The sequence below is a fragment of the Phaethon lepturus genome, unplaced genomic scaffold (genome assembly GCF_000687285.1).
Source record: "Phaethon lepturus isolate BGI_N335 unplaced genomic scaffold, ASM68728v1 scaffold46880, whole genome shotgun sequence".
Classification (NCBI taxonomy): Eukaryota; Metazoa; Chordata; class Aves; order Phaethontiformes; family Phaethontidae; genus Phaethon; species Phaethon lepturus.
The window spans coordinates 10,923-28,411 of record NW_010515005.1 but is presented as its reverse complement, the minus strand read 5'-3'; the positions used below and the strand labels follow the sequence as shown (position 1 = coordinate 28,411).

The window sequence follows — 17,489 nt, the reverse complement described above, 5'->3', positions numbered from 1 at the left end:
AGAATTCAGGTCCTTGTCCTCTGAAACAAAGCCAGCACTTTTTTCTACTTCTACTGTAACACTAAAGACATGTCACTGAAAGATATCTGCTCATCTCAGAGCTGTGAAGCTGGTACAGAGCACAGAAGACCCTCCTCACTGACCACCTAAGAATAAGGCCAAGTTGCAAATTTAGCACAGAGCCACGCCAGCATGCAATCATTCCTGGTGAATGTTAAAGTTGGGGATTTCGAGGGGCTTTGGTTTGATTGGAGGTTTTTAAAACCTTTCTCAAAACAGCTGGGGTGCGATGTAAAAAGTCATGTTCTTCTCTAGGTGACATCAGGTTGGAAAATTAGGCATTAGCATACACTAACAGAGATTCAGAGCATGATGCACCCAAGTGTCAGCCTAGTCAGCTGTGTCAGTAGCTAAGCAGCTGAAAGCTCTCTCTGCAAGGTGGCTGAACTACCATCTTTTCCATCACCAGATGACATAACTCTGGATTTGGCAACGTATCCAGTAGTAAATGTTGTAATGAGTACAAAAGGCGAAGTTTATAAACCACAGAACAGGAAACTTCATCTGTGCTCCTGTGGTGCAACCACTCCCACGCTGTCAAACTGCAGCATTTACACATCTGAGAGCGCACAGGAAGTTGTAGCTATAGAAGCTGTCACTAAGGACAGGTAGTTTTTACAAAACAGTACAATTCTCAACCACTTACAGGATTATTTTGTTTGTTTGTTTATAGTCTGACATACCTCCCCATAACAAACTATTTGACATGAAGATAACACATTACGTCCACATTAGTGAGATGAAGAAAGCACAAGGCCAAGGCAGAGTTCAACAGCATTAAGCAGAGCGCAGCAAATTAGGAACAACTTATAACAAAGTGCAAATACCTGCCACTTGAGAAATTAAAAAAACCACAGCTCCCATGCTGAAAGGAAGAGAGTCGTCTGATGTAAGCCAGTTCCACATTTGTTCTTTGTGGTTATGATGCCAAGCTGCCTTTCAAAAACCAAACTCTTGGATTTAGTGTGCTCAAGGGAAAGCACCTTCCCTCTGCACTTAGCAGAAGGTAATGTGGCAAAAGCCAAGGCACTTCGAAGCCTCCAGAACTTGACCAAGGTACCAGTATATTCACCAGATTTTTTAAAATGGCAGCAAAGGGACTTTTGTTAAGAGAGCCACCGATTTCAGGGTACAGCATCTACAAAGGAAGAGCTGCCAGCCACTGTGGTAATTGATACACACAACTAGCATCAGAGGTAAGCAAGTGGAACTTCCAGTCTCATCAATATTTCTCAGAAACACATCCTCCATTTGAACAGGACTTTTAAACTCATAATGAAATAACTTTTTTCCCCCCAATTCATTGAATTAGTTGTATGAGCTGTCTGAATACTTACCAGGCAACTTACTCTGCGGTCTCCTCCTCTAATATGTACTAAAATGTGCTTTGAAATCTGCTAAGCTGTGTTAACAGTTCTATTTTAGACTGCAAAGCTTTATTCCTCTGGCTCCTAGGTTCACACGCAACACAGGTGACAGTTTTTCTACCCTAACTTGCTCACTCTGCATTCTCTTGAATGAGTGTGAAACATGGAAGTTTACACTTCTTACACTTTATGATTTTAGAAAAAGGACTCAACCACACGTACGCAATAGCTTATTTCTCATAGTCCTTCCATGGTGACCATGAAGTCTCTTTGTAGCTGTCACATCCTGACAGCTTCCTGGCCGCTTACCTGTTGAGTACTGCTTCTTTGTCTGCCAGACGACTTTTAATTTTGCTAGTCAGATAGTCCAAGAAAAGTGTCCAGATGTCTAAGCAAGAAAAGTAACCTTCATGGGTAGGCTGAAATACACCAAAGTTCACAATGAATATTGCAAGTTATTGGCGAGATTGATCTCACACAATGAAAATACAAGTTAGCATGCACTTCAATCCACAGGAAGAACTTCTTGCCTTATTGAAGAATTTCTAGGAGGTCACTGGAGAAATTTATAGCCATCGAAAGATGAGCAAGAGCTTTTGCACAAGGGTGAGAACCCAGGAATTACAAGGCTGGTCTCAGCATTAACCCACCTCATGGCTTGCTGCATCAGCTCCTAGCATTTTATAGATCTGCTTCCTTGTCATTATTCACTTTTGGGGGTAAATAGGGCTGAGTTGCATTGTGACAGCTTCTACAGCAAGGCAACACGTACCAAAAGCAACAGATTTTTTTTTTTTTAAGTACTAAAAGTTACAAGGAAAGCCTCAGATACAGTAAAAGCAGCAGATTCAGGAGAAAGAAAAGCATCCCCAAACACAAAACAAGCAAGCTAGAGAGATTTTTCCAGACAACACTGTCCATCCCAAGGACTAGCAAAAAATAAAAGCAGAAGCAAAGTTAAACACCAGACAAGCTGTTCTTGCAAGGTCACTACACGTGACCCCTGGCTCCAACTAAATCCAAGAGAACTTTCAGCCCTTTCCAAGTCCCCAGCACTACTGGGGAAGTGCCAGTAAGACAAGTTAATTGCTTTTTTTTTTCTGGGCTAACTTTAGGTATTAACTTTGCTGGGGAAAACAAACTAGCCCTGCTGTACAAGACAACAGAACAGACAGAGGGAAAACAATGTCGCAGGGCTGTACCTGATGAAAAGTATATTTGAACAACAGTGCCAGAAATTCAACCACTGGGAACTGGGAGTAGGATTCAATTCTTCGTAGGTGGACGCTCACAAAGAGACGGAGAAAATCCGTAAACTTCTCAATGTAGCTACAAGGGAAAGGAGAAAACACAATTGAGAAAACAGGAAGGATGCCACAAGGGAAAGCAGTTTCAGTGAAATAGTGATAAAATTCACCCAAAAATCCTTTCATTAAGAAGAAAGTTACAATTAACAGCCAGTAGAACAATTGAAATATAAAGCCCTGCAACAATTACCTACAGGACGGGCAACCCTTCATTCCATTAATACCTGAAACAGCAGAAAAGACAGTCTAGTCAAAAGCAACTTTAATATTCAGATCAATATCATTGAGTTCAACCAGGCCTGCAAATAAGCACAATCCCTCCCACCCTAGAGAAGTAACTTAACAGCAAGGGTCATCTTACTGATGTAGATAAGATTAGTGAAATAAACTGTACCACCGAGGAATTCGGCTGGAAGCAAGAGGTTAATGCAGGAGTTAGCAATACACGTGTTAAATTAACACGGGGTGGTGGGAGAGCTGTGGAGTTGAGAGCTGGAAAGGATGGTTTCTTCTGCAGCGCAGATCAACTATCCAGAAGTTTCTGAACTGAGTCCAGGCTTTTGCGACTGAATTAAGACTATAAAGACAAATCCTCCTCCAAAGCATGGGACTACTCAGTGCTTGGGACTGTACAAAGCAAAGGTCCAAAAAGAAACCTGCTACCAAAATTTCAGGGAGTCCAGCAAGAGCACGAACTCGGTGCAAGCACCGAGGGTTCTTGAGTACGCAGCTAGGGAAAAATTACAAAGACCACAGTGGGGTAAAACTTGTATCGGGGAATAAGAACACGCCCTGCACAACACAGGCTTCGTCAAGGTTAGAAATCCTCTTCAGACACGCACGAACAGTCTGGTTTTATGGCACTGCCTTGCTCTTCCCTTCCGCAAACTTTTTTTGGAGGAGGAACCCCAGTCTTTAATGAAAACTCACTCAAGACCAGAAGCATTGTTTTTATAAGCCTACAAACCACACAATACTATGAATATGCAAAAAGACTAAATCCTTTTTATCTGGCACTGCCTGCTTGCAGGAGACCACTAAACATACCTGATCACAGATCAAACACTTCAGAAGTAAAGCTACCAGACCCAAACACCCCTTCATTCTTTTTTATTTTCTAAAGAGACTTTGATGTGAGACCCGTGAAATATTACTTGGCTCCTAGCTCTACCACCCCCAAAGCCCCTTCTGCCAACACTGAGCCATTGCTTGGATCCTTCCTAGCCATTTCCATATTTTGGCATCTTTACATTGAAGCCGAACACAAATAAAGCAAAAGACAGTTCAAGCTTACTCTTTTTCTGGACTAGTTTGGCAGTACCAACTGTTCAAGACCACACTGATTTTGTAACAGAACAAAAATAACCTGCACCACGAGAGGAAGGGAAGGAACGGACCCAAGAGCAAGCAGGTTCTGAAGACAGCAATCTACCGAAGTTAGTTTCTTCAGTGCCAATTTCGTTCAGATTTTGTTAGTCCAACCCAAGATGACACTTTCATGCGGAAAGTTTTTTAGTTACGGACATAAAAGTATAGCTATGCCCTTAGGTGACAACAGGAAAATCCTCGCATCCTTTTCCACGGAGAGGACAGAATCAGCTCCACTCCTCCAGAAGCCAGCTAGATCACGCCAGCCTCCAGAACATCTTAGTTACATCCCTATTTCCGAACTTAGCAATGAATAAAGAGGGGCCTTGCAGTTACAGACACCAAGAATCCCTGTGGATAACATGTGTAAGCGGCAGAACATAACGCTATGGCAATACCACCTCTGTGAAGGCCAACGCAGCTACAGACCTTCCACAGCCTTGCCAGTGAAGACCGCTTGCTGATGTTGGCCGTAAAAGACAGAACAAAGTTAAGCAAAGGATAGTGGGTTTCCAGGAGAGCTTTTCTGAAATCCAGAGTGTAACTGCTGTCTCTCTGTGCGCATATCTTGTATGCAAAGGTGGCAGATCTCTACACATCTTATGGAAGCGAGCGATACTGAAGCCAGAACAAGTTAGTGAAAAAACGAGCACGTACAATTCACTGCTAAACAGAAGTCATGATTAATCTAGATTTACCATCCCAAAGTTATACGTATATCTAAAGATATCGAAAAAGGGAATTTTATGGAAGAAACATGCAAATCATCTCTACAAACGGACCCACAGTTCTTTTTCCTAAATTTCTTTTTTTCTGTTGAGCGGATATAAAAACAAGAACAAAAAATCCCAAAAACTCAAAAGCCTTGCCGCTGCTTCTGGGAATAGAAATTTTACACACAGCAGCACCAGAAATCTTTTCTTCCACCATCACGTATCCGTAGCAAGATACTGAGCACATTCGCACAGTGGCAACTTATTTGCCAATGTTAGCACCAGTCTGCCAGCCTTCCCATGGCAGCAGGCCTGCAACCAAAGGCAGCATCAAGTCATCACCTCTTCCACCACCCTGCCAACACATGGATTCAACCACTCAACACAACAGCAAGACAAGTCTCACTTTCTCTCCTACAAGTAAGAATATCCGATATAAAAAGAGTTGTTTTAGGCAACAAGGATGGTAGGAACTTTCTGGACCAAAATGCTGCCACTTCTTTTAGTGATGTTTAAAAATACAAGAAGTAAAAATAAAAAAGCAATCAGAAATCGTCACATCTCAATGAAGGGTAGGAAACTACTTCTATTTTCTTTCAAGTCAGGACTCGCAGAATATCTACCCACTCTTTGTATGTTTGAGTTTAAGCAGAGAAGGCAGATACCGACCAGGAAAGGGAATACTGCAATGCCTTTACCTCACTGAGCCTCTTCTGTTTTCTGTTACAACTGAATGAAGGGCAGGTTCAGCTCTTGTGCCACCTCAGACCTGCAGTCAAACAGTAACGAACGGGGGGAAGGGGAGGAAGAGGACAGGAAAGAATACAAACCTGTGCCATCACGGTCCCTTAGCAAACTCAGCCCCTTACCAGAACCTTACCTGCAGGCACCTACCTTTCTGCTCGTCTCCCCCAGCACAGTACTCTGAAAAAAAGGCCATTAGACACACCATGCATGACCGCAAAATAATCAAAGACAGCCCTTTAGAAAGCAAGAGGCCCTAGCACAGCTACTTAGCTGTTTGATTGCTCTTACCTTTCATCCAGTTCCTCTAGCCGGCTCTTCACCGTATGGGCGTTGTTCTCCTTGGCAATCTTCTGCAGGAGGTAGAAAGTCTGCTGGAACATCCGTAGCAAATACTCTTCAAACTCCATAGGCACGCAGTTCTTGGACATCAGTTCGTTGATGCAAGACATAGCCAAGATGCCAAGTCGGCCACGCTCCTGTCCCAACACCGAGTTTTGGCTGCTGCCGTTGACAGAAGACATCTTCCGAACGCGGGTGTCGCAGCCAAAGCGAGCAAAGTGGAAAATGGTGGTGAGGAGTGATGGGGTGATACTAGTAGACAAAGGGATCCAGCTGAAGAGGTGTGCCAGGCACTCCAGTGCCAGGGAACATATATATTCACTTTCTGTGTCAAGGATGGGGATTGGCTGGTTCAATAATTTGGCTGCACTGGGACTCTGCAACAGGCTACTTAACAGGTCACCTAGGAAATAAAGCACACATCTTCATTATAAATCAGGGCAATTAGCTTCAAGTGGTGCAACTGCCAGCCCTGGCTACAAAGCAAAAGCCATCAGAGCCTGGGGCATCCAGCAAGTTGGCATACAAAGATTTGCCTGAGATGAACTAGCCATTTTTGCATTCAGGAATTTTCTGAAGGTTTGTTCAGATCTCACATCAGGTCAGATCAGCTGATCAAGCGAGCAAAAATTTAAGCAGCAGCTTCACACAGCCCTTCTAGCCTTCCTGGGAAGCACAAGCACATAGTGTTTTGGAAGATAGCAACGCCATGGGCTGTATTTTAGGAATTTCTTGTAAAACTCACTCCCCTCACAAGGCTGAGTACCCTTGACGTAGGCTTGCACAAGTTCTGGTACACTCATGTTACACTGAACCTTGTCAGGAGTTGCTTCTGCTTGCATATGATAGCTTGTGGACGATGTAAGAGCAGATGTTCCAAGTCAGACCAAAAAGCCTACTTAGTACCATACCTTTTCTCAGTGACCAGAAGCTGACAGCAGGCACAGATCACATTCCCCAGCCTCCAACTGCTCACATTACAAAGCTTTCCCAAGCCAGGCGGGGTTTGAAGAATTCTGCAGACCCTCAGGATTTATCTTCTATGACTCTACACCACATAAACTGACTATTTGTGACATCCTGTGGCAGAGTTCCACAGCTTAACCATACATTGTGTAAAGCTGGTTTTTCTTTGGGGCCTGTCAGCTGCTACTTTCATTTCCTACCTCCTGTACCCAAAGAGGGAAAAGAAAGAATCTCTTTCCATTCACCTTCTACATGTCACTCAGCAGGTTTCCATTGCAGCTCCTCACTCTCAATTTCTTTGAGAGAATGAAGAATACTACTTTCCTCGTTACACACATGGAAGCCATTCAAGACTCTCCATCACCTTTACTGCCCTTCTACAAAGCTTTCATTTCTAGTCTACACATAGGAAGATCAGGAACTGCAGCCACTATTCAAGGTGTAGATGAACATTAATTCCATACAGCACCATAGCAGATATCTATTTTTGACTGCTACCCATCTGAAATTTTTGTAGAATGAGCTGGTATAACACTCAGAAGTTAATCCTGCATACTGAAGGCAAGTTTGGAGCCCATGAATTGGCATGAGTATCGCTCTCCCTGCCCAAACACAGGTTATACTTATCTGTATTGTGTTTCATCTTCCATGGGCCCAGAAACGTGCAAGATCTTCCTGCAGCTCTTCAGTAGTACCTTCTTTCTCACCATTCGGACCATCTTGGTGCCGTTGGCAAGCCTCCTTGTTTCTTTACTCAGCCTTTTTCCCCAAGGTCTCTAGCAAGTACGTCCATGAGCACAGTCCCAAGCAGTACTCCACAGGTGACCTCCCCCCTCATGGTAAGAGGGGACCACTTCCACTTACCTTTAATCTCCTACCTTCTAACCAATTAATCAACAATCCAGAGACCCCCTTATCCCTGATGGCCTTTGCTTTCTCAAAAAGCTTTTAGTGAGAAGCCTTGTTGAAAGCTTTATGGAAATCCAAGCAGACACCACTGGCTGGGCTGCCCTTTCCCACAGATGCTGCCCACTAACTTGCAGACTTCCACAGACCACATGCTGAAAACCCATTCACCTTCCCCAGGTTATTCGATACACTTCTCTTCCTTGAGTACAAATAATCTCTTCACCTTTAGAAATCCACAGGCACTTGCTACATTACAGAACTTAAAAGTTCTCCTGGGAAAATGTAACTTTTTTCGGAAAGTGAAATGACCCAACACACTAGCAGTACAAAAATAACAGGTATGATTTACTGAGCTATTTCCAGAGTACTCAAAAGTACGCATGATGAACAGATTCCTCTTCAGTCTCCACTGTTCATCAAGATCAAGGTCTTACATCACTATATTTGTAACTCCCTGCCATACCTTATCATTGCCTCTTTCTCCTCTGCTCCAGAAAATTAAAGCATCAGGCTACTTCAGCTGAATTCGATAATCCTGCACTTAGTCTTATTATTAAAGAACCCCCATGGTAACAGTCACAACTACACATAAGCTGCAGTGCAAGAGCTGCTCGCATTGTGCTTTTACAGAAGCAGACATTCTTCTTTCAAATGTCCAGTCCAGCAAACTCCACAAAGAAAAAAAAAATGAGAATCATACATTCTCATCTTTTAATCCATCAACATCAGAAACTGTAAATTAGGTCCCTGTAAGGGATTTTTCAGTTCTATTTGGTGTCTTTGCAAACAGGGGATAAATTTACAGGATCAACTGCACTCACTCACAAGGAGAAAACTCTTAGTGAGGGGCTGGGATCAGGCTAGTTCTGCAGAAGCAGCAGCAAACATTCCTGTTACTCATTTGTTTATCAGAGCTGAATGAACATGCCTGAGGAAGGGATTCATCAAGTAAAGAGCTATAAATCATGCAAAGACAACATTTGGAGGCTTAAAGATTATTGCTGAGTGAATTCTATACTGGTGCAATAACTCAAATGTTTCCTAACATAGGACACTATCAGAGTTCTTTTGCTTAAGTGGTATGAGAAATGAGTTTAACATTGTCTCCAAGTGATATTTAAAAACTGTGCAAGACTTGCAAGTAATCATTTCACTCTGCTTCCCTGTGCAAAAAAAGCAGCATAGGTTTTCCAAGCTCCTAAAGAGGTTTTGGTTCTGACGGAAGATATTAAACATTTATAGGGACTCTTAAGCTTATTTTGCCTTTTGGAACACTTGTAATGACAGAGAAAGATCTTCATCGCAGGATTTAATGGCAAAGTTTCACTAAACCCACGTTCGTCCCATAGTTCACCTTCCAAAGATGCATTTGTCTCTCTCCAAAGACCAGTAGATGAGCAAAGCCACGACTGCCGCTCGCTGCTACTGACTTGTGCATCCAGCTTTAAGCCCCGTAGGTTCTCCGTGTTAGCAACCCCATCAATGCTCTTAACTCTACTCTGTGAATCTTTTGACTGATCGTATCACCAAATAGAGACCCAAGGGACATTTCATTAATAAAGAAAGAAAAAAAAGTGTCCTTCACAAAACACAGAAAGTGAACAGGAGGGAAGCACTCAGTGCTCTTCCTTTTGGACTTCAAGAACTTGAAACACAACCAGTTTGAACATGTAAAGTGTAGTTAAGGCAGAGCACAGAAAAAAAAAAACCCGGAAAGTTTCAAATAAACAAGTTTGCACAGGCAGGACCCAATGACATTAAGCCTGAACTTCTAAAGGAACCATCAGTGTAGTCATAATTGCTAACAATTATCTTGAAAATACGCTGTGCAAGAAGTTTGTTTGTTTGTTTTGCCTGAAAGGGGAGAAAGGAAAGACCCAGAACAGACATGCATCATACTTCCACTTTGAGAAACATGATCTAAAGTCACAAGGTGACTACACAGGTGGATGAAAAGCTGTCTCAGCAGAAGCAACAGCAATTCACCGAGGAACTGAGAGGACATCTCAGACAGGCTTCCACCGACCGTCAGCCCAGAATTTGTTCCACTGGTTATTTTTTTGCTGCAACTCTGGACAACAAAACAGAGATTTTTCTAGCTTAAGTTACTAGCACCTCAGAACAAAGCAGTGTTAGTTTTCTCCCAAGATAATTCTGGAACTTGCTGTTCACGGTGCAGTACCCCCTCCTGCGGGCATGGCCTTGGATGTGCCTGCGTTAACCAGCATCTGCTAGCACGCACCTGGGCTCGCCGAGCAATTCAAGCTGTTTTGTACAGATACAGCATCATTCTTGGCCACCGAGGCGCTTGCTACCAATAGTTGATACTAACGTATCTTTTTACTGTGGAAGACCCCAATCTTACTCAACGTCACGTCAAAGTGCTAAGGCTCTTGCTGCCAGGGTGGGAGAAACTGCTGCTCCTGCCCTCTCCAAGCCCCATGTTCACTCTTGCCAAGTGATACTATAAGTTTTATTCTTTTCTGTTAATTCCCCCCCCCTAAACTTTTGCTAGCTACAGCAAAACCCACCCCCGCCCAAACCCAAGGAAATATTTCTTCCCATTTAGTCTTATGTTTTGTATATAAATATAAAAGTGTCTTAAGCTCTTCTACAGGAAAGAAGCACTTGAAAATCTGCTCAAACCTAAACGTGGAAGTTTTAACACTAACCAAAATATTAACAAAACATTATCACAGGCAGCTGTCTTAAGCTGACTAGTGCAATCTGGCCACAAGGAAGTGATCTGCAACTCCCAATTAACTGTTTAAGGTCCCAAAGACAAGCGAGACAACTGTGTTAACTCACAGAACACACTGCGCCGAGCACAACTTGGTATCACTACGACCCTGGAGAAAGAAATAACTGACCCACAAGTGTTTCATCTTCTCTCTATGCACAGCCGGGTTATTACAGGTTGCCAGACCCTAAATCCTTCTTTTTCCTTGTTAAAAGCAGAGAAAGCCAAGATCAGGCAATGTATTGATTTCACTGCATCATGGTGTCGCTTCTTGCTTTGTTTCCCAAGAAGCAGGAACAAAGACACCACAATCTGCTGGACAATGCTTGGGTGAGCTGAATGTAACAATGAACCATGTTACATCAAGGCACAAGCGAAACTGGTAGCCGTCAAGGTCAGCGTTATGCCTGGGGTGACCCTATACGTCTATCCCCTATTGAGCCTTAACAGGGTGATATGTGCGCCAAGTACAAGGACATAGAAATATATTCTCTATTTTTGAGGGTAGCTAAGAAATATATATGTAAATAAGTTTAGATCAGATATACACCCACACAAAAGACTAACAGAAAATAAGCAGAAAACAAACTTTCACAATATATATATACACAAAGCCCTAGCCACGTTTTTTTTTGGCTAGAGCTTCAGTTTTGCTCCAAGTTTGGCTTTTGACGTTCTTACAGCCAAAATTCATAGACGACAATGCCAACTCACTGACGTTACAGCATTTTGCACTGACACTTCAGAAAGCTTTTTGCCACCTGAGGACAAGAAGCTACACGTGCACTTTTCAATGAGGTGGCATTTTCAGTGGGGCATCCCCTGCTGTGGAAATAGCTTCTTCATGTAAGGTTTGACTTTCTGACCAGAAATTTGTTGGCCTATGAAAAGCTTTACGAAAGGCTTATTACAAGAGGTTAGACAGTAAAGGAAGGAATCTATGCCTGATATTGCAAGTTTAAGCACATGGAAATATCATCTTGTAGCTTTGGCCATCCTTACCACTTTCTCCTGAAGTTGGGGATGGTGGTGGAGTGGCAGCAGTAACGCTGTGTTTGTCCCAGATGCTCTCCAAAATACCTGGCCAAAGAGATATTTTTCAGAACAGCCTGCTAAAAGACAGATTGATCCAACAAACGCACTGGAGACTGCAAAAGAACTTCAGTAGAATACATCTTTAGTGCTTTGACAAGGAACGTTGTCTTCTCTTAGTGAGCCCAAAGAAATTACCAAGTGCTTAGACACACCATCTCAATCCCTCTTCGTAAAGAGGGGGACATATGTGGCTATACAGCTGCTCTGCTACACAAGCTGGTTTCATAGTAAGCTGACCCAAATGCCCAAGGGTTGAGTGTTCAAACTGCAGGAGCAGCCTCTACATCATCCACACGTTGCTTCACTGAATCCAGAACATGCAAGCTCACTAGCATCTTCGGGATGGTAAAGGATGACATTTATTTCAACGCTGGAAGTGCATTTACTCATACCTGTGAGGAGCCCAAGCACTGTTTGCACCTGGTCTAGGAGCAGCTTGCGTAGCTCTTCTTTCCGGGCTACGCTAAGATCTTCCCGCGGACATGCCAGTTCTTCTGAAGTAGTTTTCAACATGATCAGTCCCAGAGGAGTGGTCACAGGAGACTGAATTAACTGAGAGGAAAACACATGAATGCAACATGTGATGGTAACATTCTGCAAAGCTATCAGCTGACAAGCAGGGGGTTAGTAACACTATCAGTTTACAAGTGCTTCAAGACTGAGCGAGTACCAGTTCCCACAGTTTGCAGCACTGCATGTTGAGGGAAGAGAACTGCAAATACTGGATTTTCTGAGATACTGATCTACAGTGTTGCAACAGTTCAAGTGCCATGGAAATCCTTGGGGTTTCAAGAGAGCTTTCATAATGTCATTGTACACGTTCTCTCTTCCAGCATGTTTACGAGCAACGGTTTGTTCCTTCTGTTTACTGCCTTCTGCTGACATCACCACTTCTCAGAATTGCCTCAGCATCAGTGGTTTCACCACGTAACAGGGCTGCCACTGCAGCCACGCTCAGGTCAGCCCGAGCCCATCAGTCCTGATGGAACCGTACCATCAGTCGAGCAGTTTCCCTTTAAAAAGCCCATCCCTACCCATACAAAGAGCTGCAGCCAATATTGGCTGACAGAGGAACACCACTAAGGGACAGAAACTCTCCTTGCATCTGTATCGCACCTCAAACTGGAAATCACATTTACCCTAAGAGTGACTCCCACCACAGACAGAACGCGCAGGAACAGGACCGGGGGAAGCAATGATTTTTGCCTTCATTAGCCACTGGGATATTAAAGACACATTCAAGTGGGACAAAGTTTTATTTTCAGCTGAAATTCAATGCTGCTCTTCTCTGTTGACCTGGAACATCCAACACAATTCATGTGCTACTCCCTATGGGAGAAAAAGCCTCAAGCCAATCACACTTACTACAAGTAAGCTTTGAAGTCACAAATTCTGTAACACAGGCTGACCTCGGTTCTAATCTCCTTGACCCACCAAACCAGAGACATGCCGAGTTAACGCTGCTAAGGCTACACAGTTTGGTGAAATACACGGGGGGAAAAGCCCATCTAAAAGCTCTTAGTCTAGATGTATGTTGGCTTTCAGAAAGGAAGCACAATGGCACGGGAGCAGAGCGCTAAAAAAGAAAATTAAATTAAATACACAACTTGTTAGTAAGTTGCAAAGAGACTTAACATCTTCTCTCAGAGTATTTGCTGACAATACCAGCAATACCGTGCACTGGCACTTCAGTAACATTAAACAAATTTCATACCTCTAAAGAAGTAGCACTTTATGTAAAATTATTGGTTTTGCCTAACACCACCACAACAGTCCAAGTTAGTTCTCTTCTCCAGCCATCCAATGGCTCAGCAAAGGTTTTCGAGACTACTGGGATACAAGTTAATGCTAAAGAATCAAACAGTTGCTTCAAATTGTCTCAGAAGAAAGTCTTGAGAGAGGACTCATCGGCAACTCTAAAAGCAAGTTATTCTGCTCCTGTGCTGCTACTCTTTATTTTGACGTCTTGAAGTTCAGTATTAGTGTTTTTCTTCCACTTTCTCTGATCATTTTTGGAGGTGTCTGCTATAAAAATTAATTTATGGGTACATTTCCCTCTGAAGCAGAGTTCATAAGGAGAGGCCTAAAATACCCAAAGTGGGCTCTGCAATCACTTAAGATAACCCCCAAAGTGCTAGAAAAGCAAGTAGAAGGTCAGGAATCCAGTTGCAGATGCAGGTGAAATGAAAGCGAAACTGTAAGTGTAGACAGCTGTCTCAGAGTACTTATTGTCAAACTGACAATCCAGGAAAAAAAACGCAGCATGTTGCACTACATGATTACTGAAAACTATCTGAAAAGAGATTACACCAGTTAGTAACACGCTCTGTATGCCACGGAAGCATTTTTTAAATTTTGCAATTAAAACTAGATCTATTTGTCTTAACTCCTCACACTCCTGGACTTTGATTTTCTTTTTTTTTTGGGGGTCAATAAGTACCTTGTGGCTTGTCTGGGGGCAGAGCTGCACAAAAATCATGTAATTATGTCAGCAGAAAAAGACTGTGCAGCACTTCAGTTTACACTCAGTTTCTCCAAGCCAATTATGAACAATTTTAAGAGACCTGGAAACAAAGTACTCAAACCAAAAGAGGAGGTTTGCACTAGCCTAGTTAGGTTCCAGCAGCAGTGAGCTGTTAGCCTGGCTCAGGCTTCACTGTGGAGATACCGAATTACAACCAACATTCAAACTAATGGCACCGTCTCACCCAGGATCCTCAAATCCTTACTCTAGTCTTACTGCAAGAGCCCTCTTAAACACGCCACCAACGTTCCATTAGTGACTTTACACGATGAGGTACCAAAGATTTTAGGCTATCTGTGGCTATTAGGTGAAAAAAATCTTCAACAGCCACATTCAGAAACTTCTGAAAATCATCCAGCGATGCATCCATAGTGGTAGGGACTTTTTTCTTTAAAGAACAACCCACAATCCCTACATTTTCAACAACTACGCCTAAATATTTAAAATTCAAAGTGCAGTTGATACTTGTTGCATAGTATTGTTCCTTTGTCAAAAAAACCTTTTATCAGTAGAAAGAAATGTAACATGTAGGAAGCTAAGGGTCATTCGCAAAATTAAAAAGGAAATTAAGAAGCAGCTTTGTTTTCCATGTAATTACTTAACCTTCATCAAGGGAAGTCACTACTCAAGGAAACAAAATAATGCCTCCCTGTGAATGAAACCAAGTTTTCTTTTTAGAAACTTCTTACCTGCAAGATGTTAGTGAAAAAGTCATGGTAGAACATGGGCCAGTCTTGTCGGCCAATATCCACAATGACTTTGCAGAGTTTGTTCCTGATGAAGTAAGGCAGAGTTTTATGGTGAGCTAGAAGGAGCTTGGGCAGGCAGCTGCGGATCTCCATTTTGTCTTGCGATGGGACCCCGAGCCACATCTTATTGATTAGGTTCTGGAAAAGAAACAGACCTCCCAAATGAGCTGAACTGGGACATGCTTCACGGAAGTTACACAGCGCGACAACACGGACACATAACGCAGGGACAGAGCATCAGGCAGAGCGGCTGCTTATGCCCCAGGGCTGCCGGTGCTTGCCGCGATGCACAGCCAGGGAAGAGCCTACAGCCTTCAAATCTATCCAGGCCCCTCACCGCCCAAGACTGACTGCCTTTTGAGCACCTATATTTGATGTAGTTCAACCTTCTCTGCTGCCGTGGGCAGACCTGTAGAAACAAGCAGGTATTAGCAGGTTAAACAGAAGATGTTTCTCTTTTGTTAGAGTTCTGACACGGGCTCGCTGGGCAAAGAGCTGAAATTTGAGATGCTCTAACTGCTCAGCAGTCCGGTACCAACCCTGACATCTTTAACAACATGCAGAGGTGCAAACTAACTAGGCAGAACAGGAGCAGCTTAGAGGGCAAGCCCTGCACCACTAACTTGGAATAAGCTTTGCTACCTAATGGGGAACCTGGGCAACCGAAGACAGCGATGGCTCAAGCTACCCAACAAAACTCACTGACCATGCCTCTTAGAAGCCACACAGTGTATAAAGACAAGCACTAACAAAAACCCCCAAAAACCCACCTCCACCACAAGCGTATCAGATGTGTAGCAGCCCTCCAACACCAGTGTTGCACATAAGGTGGGTTTCGATGCCCCAGAAACTGCTACCAATATCTCTTTGAGTACACCATCTATCTCTATTAACTGACAAGTGACAGCAACTAGCATGTTACCTTTTTAACTGGTTTTGCATCAAGCAGAACTAGTTGGCACGCATATAAAAAAGTATTTCCACTATCTTTTAACCCTGGACACCTAGATTTTCCCCTTTAGAGGGGGAAGCATAGCCTTGTATGAAGCAGAAAAAAAAAAAAAAGAGAGGGGAAGCAAGTTCAGTTTTAGATGACTGATGCCACCCGGGTCTCCTGAAGCTAAGCTGGAAGGCCGCCGTCAGAGTGACTGCCTTGCAGTGACAGGGCACCACTTTAACAGAAAGCTTTTAGTCCACTTAAAGCCAGACAAAATCTGTAAGAAGGCAGAGTTGCAAATTGCTTTCCTGCCACGCTACGATCCCATTTAGGGGCTCTGGAGCATTAGGAGCTGAGCCTCTAAGGATAACTTACTGAGGAGGCTTGCTGCTGAGGCACTATCTGTACCCACCTGCAGGCATATAGCTTGGAGAACCCAAAAGCAGGAGATACTGCAAAGGGTTTGTGGCAGAAAATGGAAGATTATTTATGGTCAAAGCAGATCCAATTCACAGTACGGACGTACGGTACAGAGGTACCGGTTCACAGTGTGGAGGTACAGAGGTATGTTTATACATTAAGTTCCTCAGAGAGGTTGTTTTTTGGGTTTTCTCGCGGAGACGATCCAGAAGTATTGCTTAAACACAACGATGACCCAACCAAATGAGACTTCCTCGATGCAAGTCCAGAATAAGAATTTCAGAACCCTCAATAAAACTGCAAGAAGCTTTAGCTTTAAAATACTCATGCTTTAACACTCACTGAGTTTTGTCCTACTCATTTGACCAGAAAGTGGCAGTTTTCTCCACCTGTGAAATATTTTGGGGAAAGACGTTCTCCTTCCCAAAAGCAGGAAGTGAAAACGGTTCATCTGGAAAAAAGGAGCATGAAGATTTTTATTCCGGATCCATTATTAACTTCCTAGGCATTCTAGAAAATGCAACATTCTCAGGAAGTTTTGGGAAGGATCCTTGTGTTTATATACATGCTTTTACTGACATTCATCACTCCCAGACAGCTGAAGGCTGAGGAAGTTGCAGCCTACGACAGACTACGGCTATGAGGACCAGTCAAATGCGCAGCACGACAGTAGTTAAGTTTGGAGGCTCAAGCTCCTCAATGGAGAGATCCTGATCTCTCAGCTGAGCTGTGGACTCATGTCCCTGACTTTACACTTGGACAGTGATTTCTTTGTTCTGCTTAGTTCTGTGCACAATTATTTTTTCAGCACTGCTTCCCCCCCGCCCTCCATGAGAAGCAGAGGCTCAGCAATCAAACATGTTTTCAACTTCATAAAAATTGGTTTAATTATTGCAGGCTGCGGCTGTGTGACACCCATCCCCAGAGCAGGGAACAACTCCCATGCCATTTGTCATGATTACCCCTTTTTGAGAGGAAGGCAAACCAGATTCAGTCTGCAGATCAAGTCCAAATTCCCTATGCAATCTCAGATAAATATAGTGAACATTTTAAGTGAAGAAGTCATGATGATTTGTCAAAACAACGTAACTTTTAAGAACAGAGTTGTTTGCTCTATCTAAAAAGTGGCACACTGCAAAGGATATAAATCCCCCTGATTTAGGGGCACAGCTCAGGCTGCCAACCCAGCCAAGGACATAACGCACAGGCCACAAAATGGACCAGGGTGAGGTGTAACATTGACCAAAC

General features: G+C 43.2%; 1 protein-coding gene across 1 annotated transcript in view; it reads right to left on the bottom strand.

The window, feature by feature from the left end:
- LOC104626706 (exportin-6) overlaps nucleotides 1–17,489 on the bottom strand; it is a 26,222-nt gene that overhangs the window by 6,470 nt on the left and 2,263 nt on the right. The window contains exons 3-8 of the mRNA XM_010294701.1: nucleotides 14,825–15,022; nucleotides 12,004–12,163; nucleotides 11,519–11,596; nucleotides 5,851–6,304; nucleotides 2,630–2,756; nucleotides 1,737–1,846 (exon numbers count right to left, since the gene is read on the bottom strand). Of these exons, the coding sequence (XP_010293003.1) occupies nucleotides 1,737–1,846; nucleotides 2,630–2,756; nucleotides 5,851–6,304; nucleotides 11,519–11,596; nucleotides 12,004–12,163; nucleotides 14,825–15,022 (1,127 nt within the window). The remainder of the gene's footprint in view (nucleotides 1–1,736; nucleotides 1,847–2,629; nucleotides 2,757–5,850; nucleotides 6,305–11,518; nucleotides 11,597–12,003; nucleotides 12,164–14,824; nucleotides 15,023–17,489) is intronic.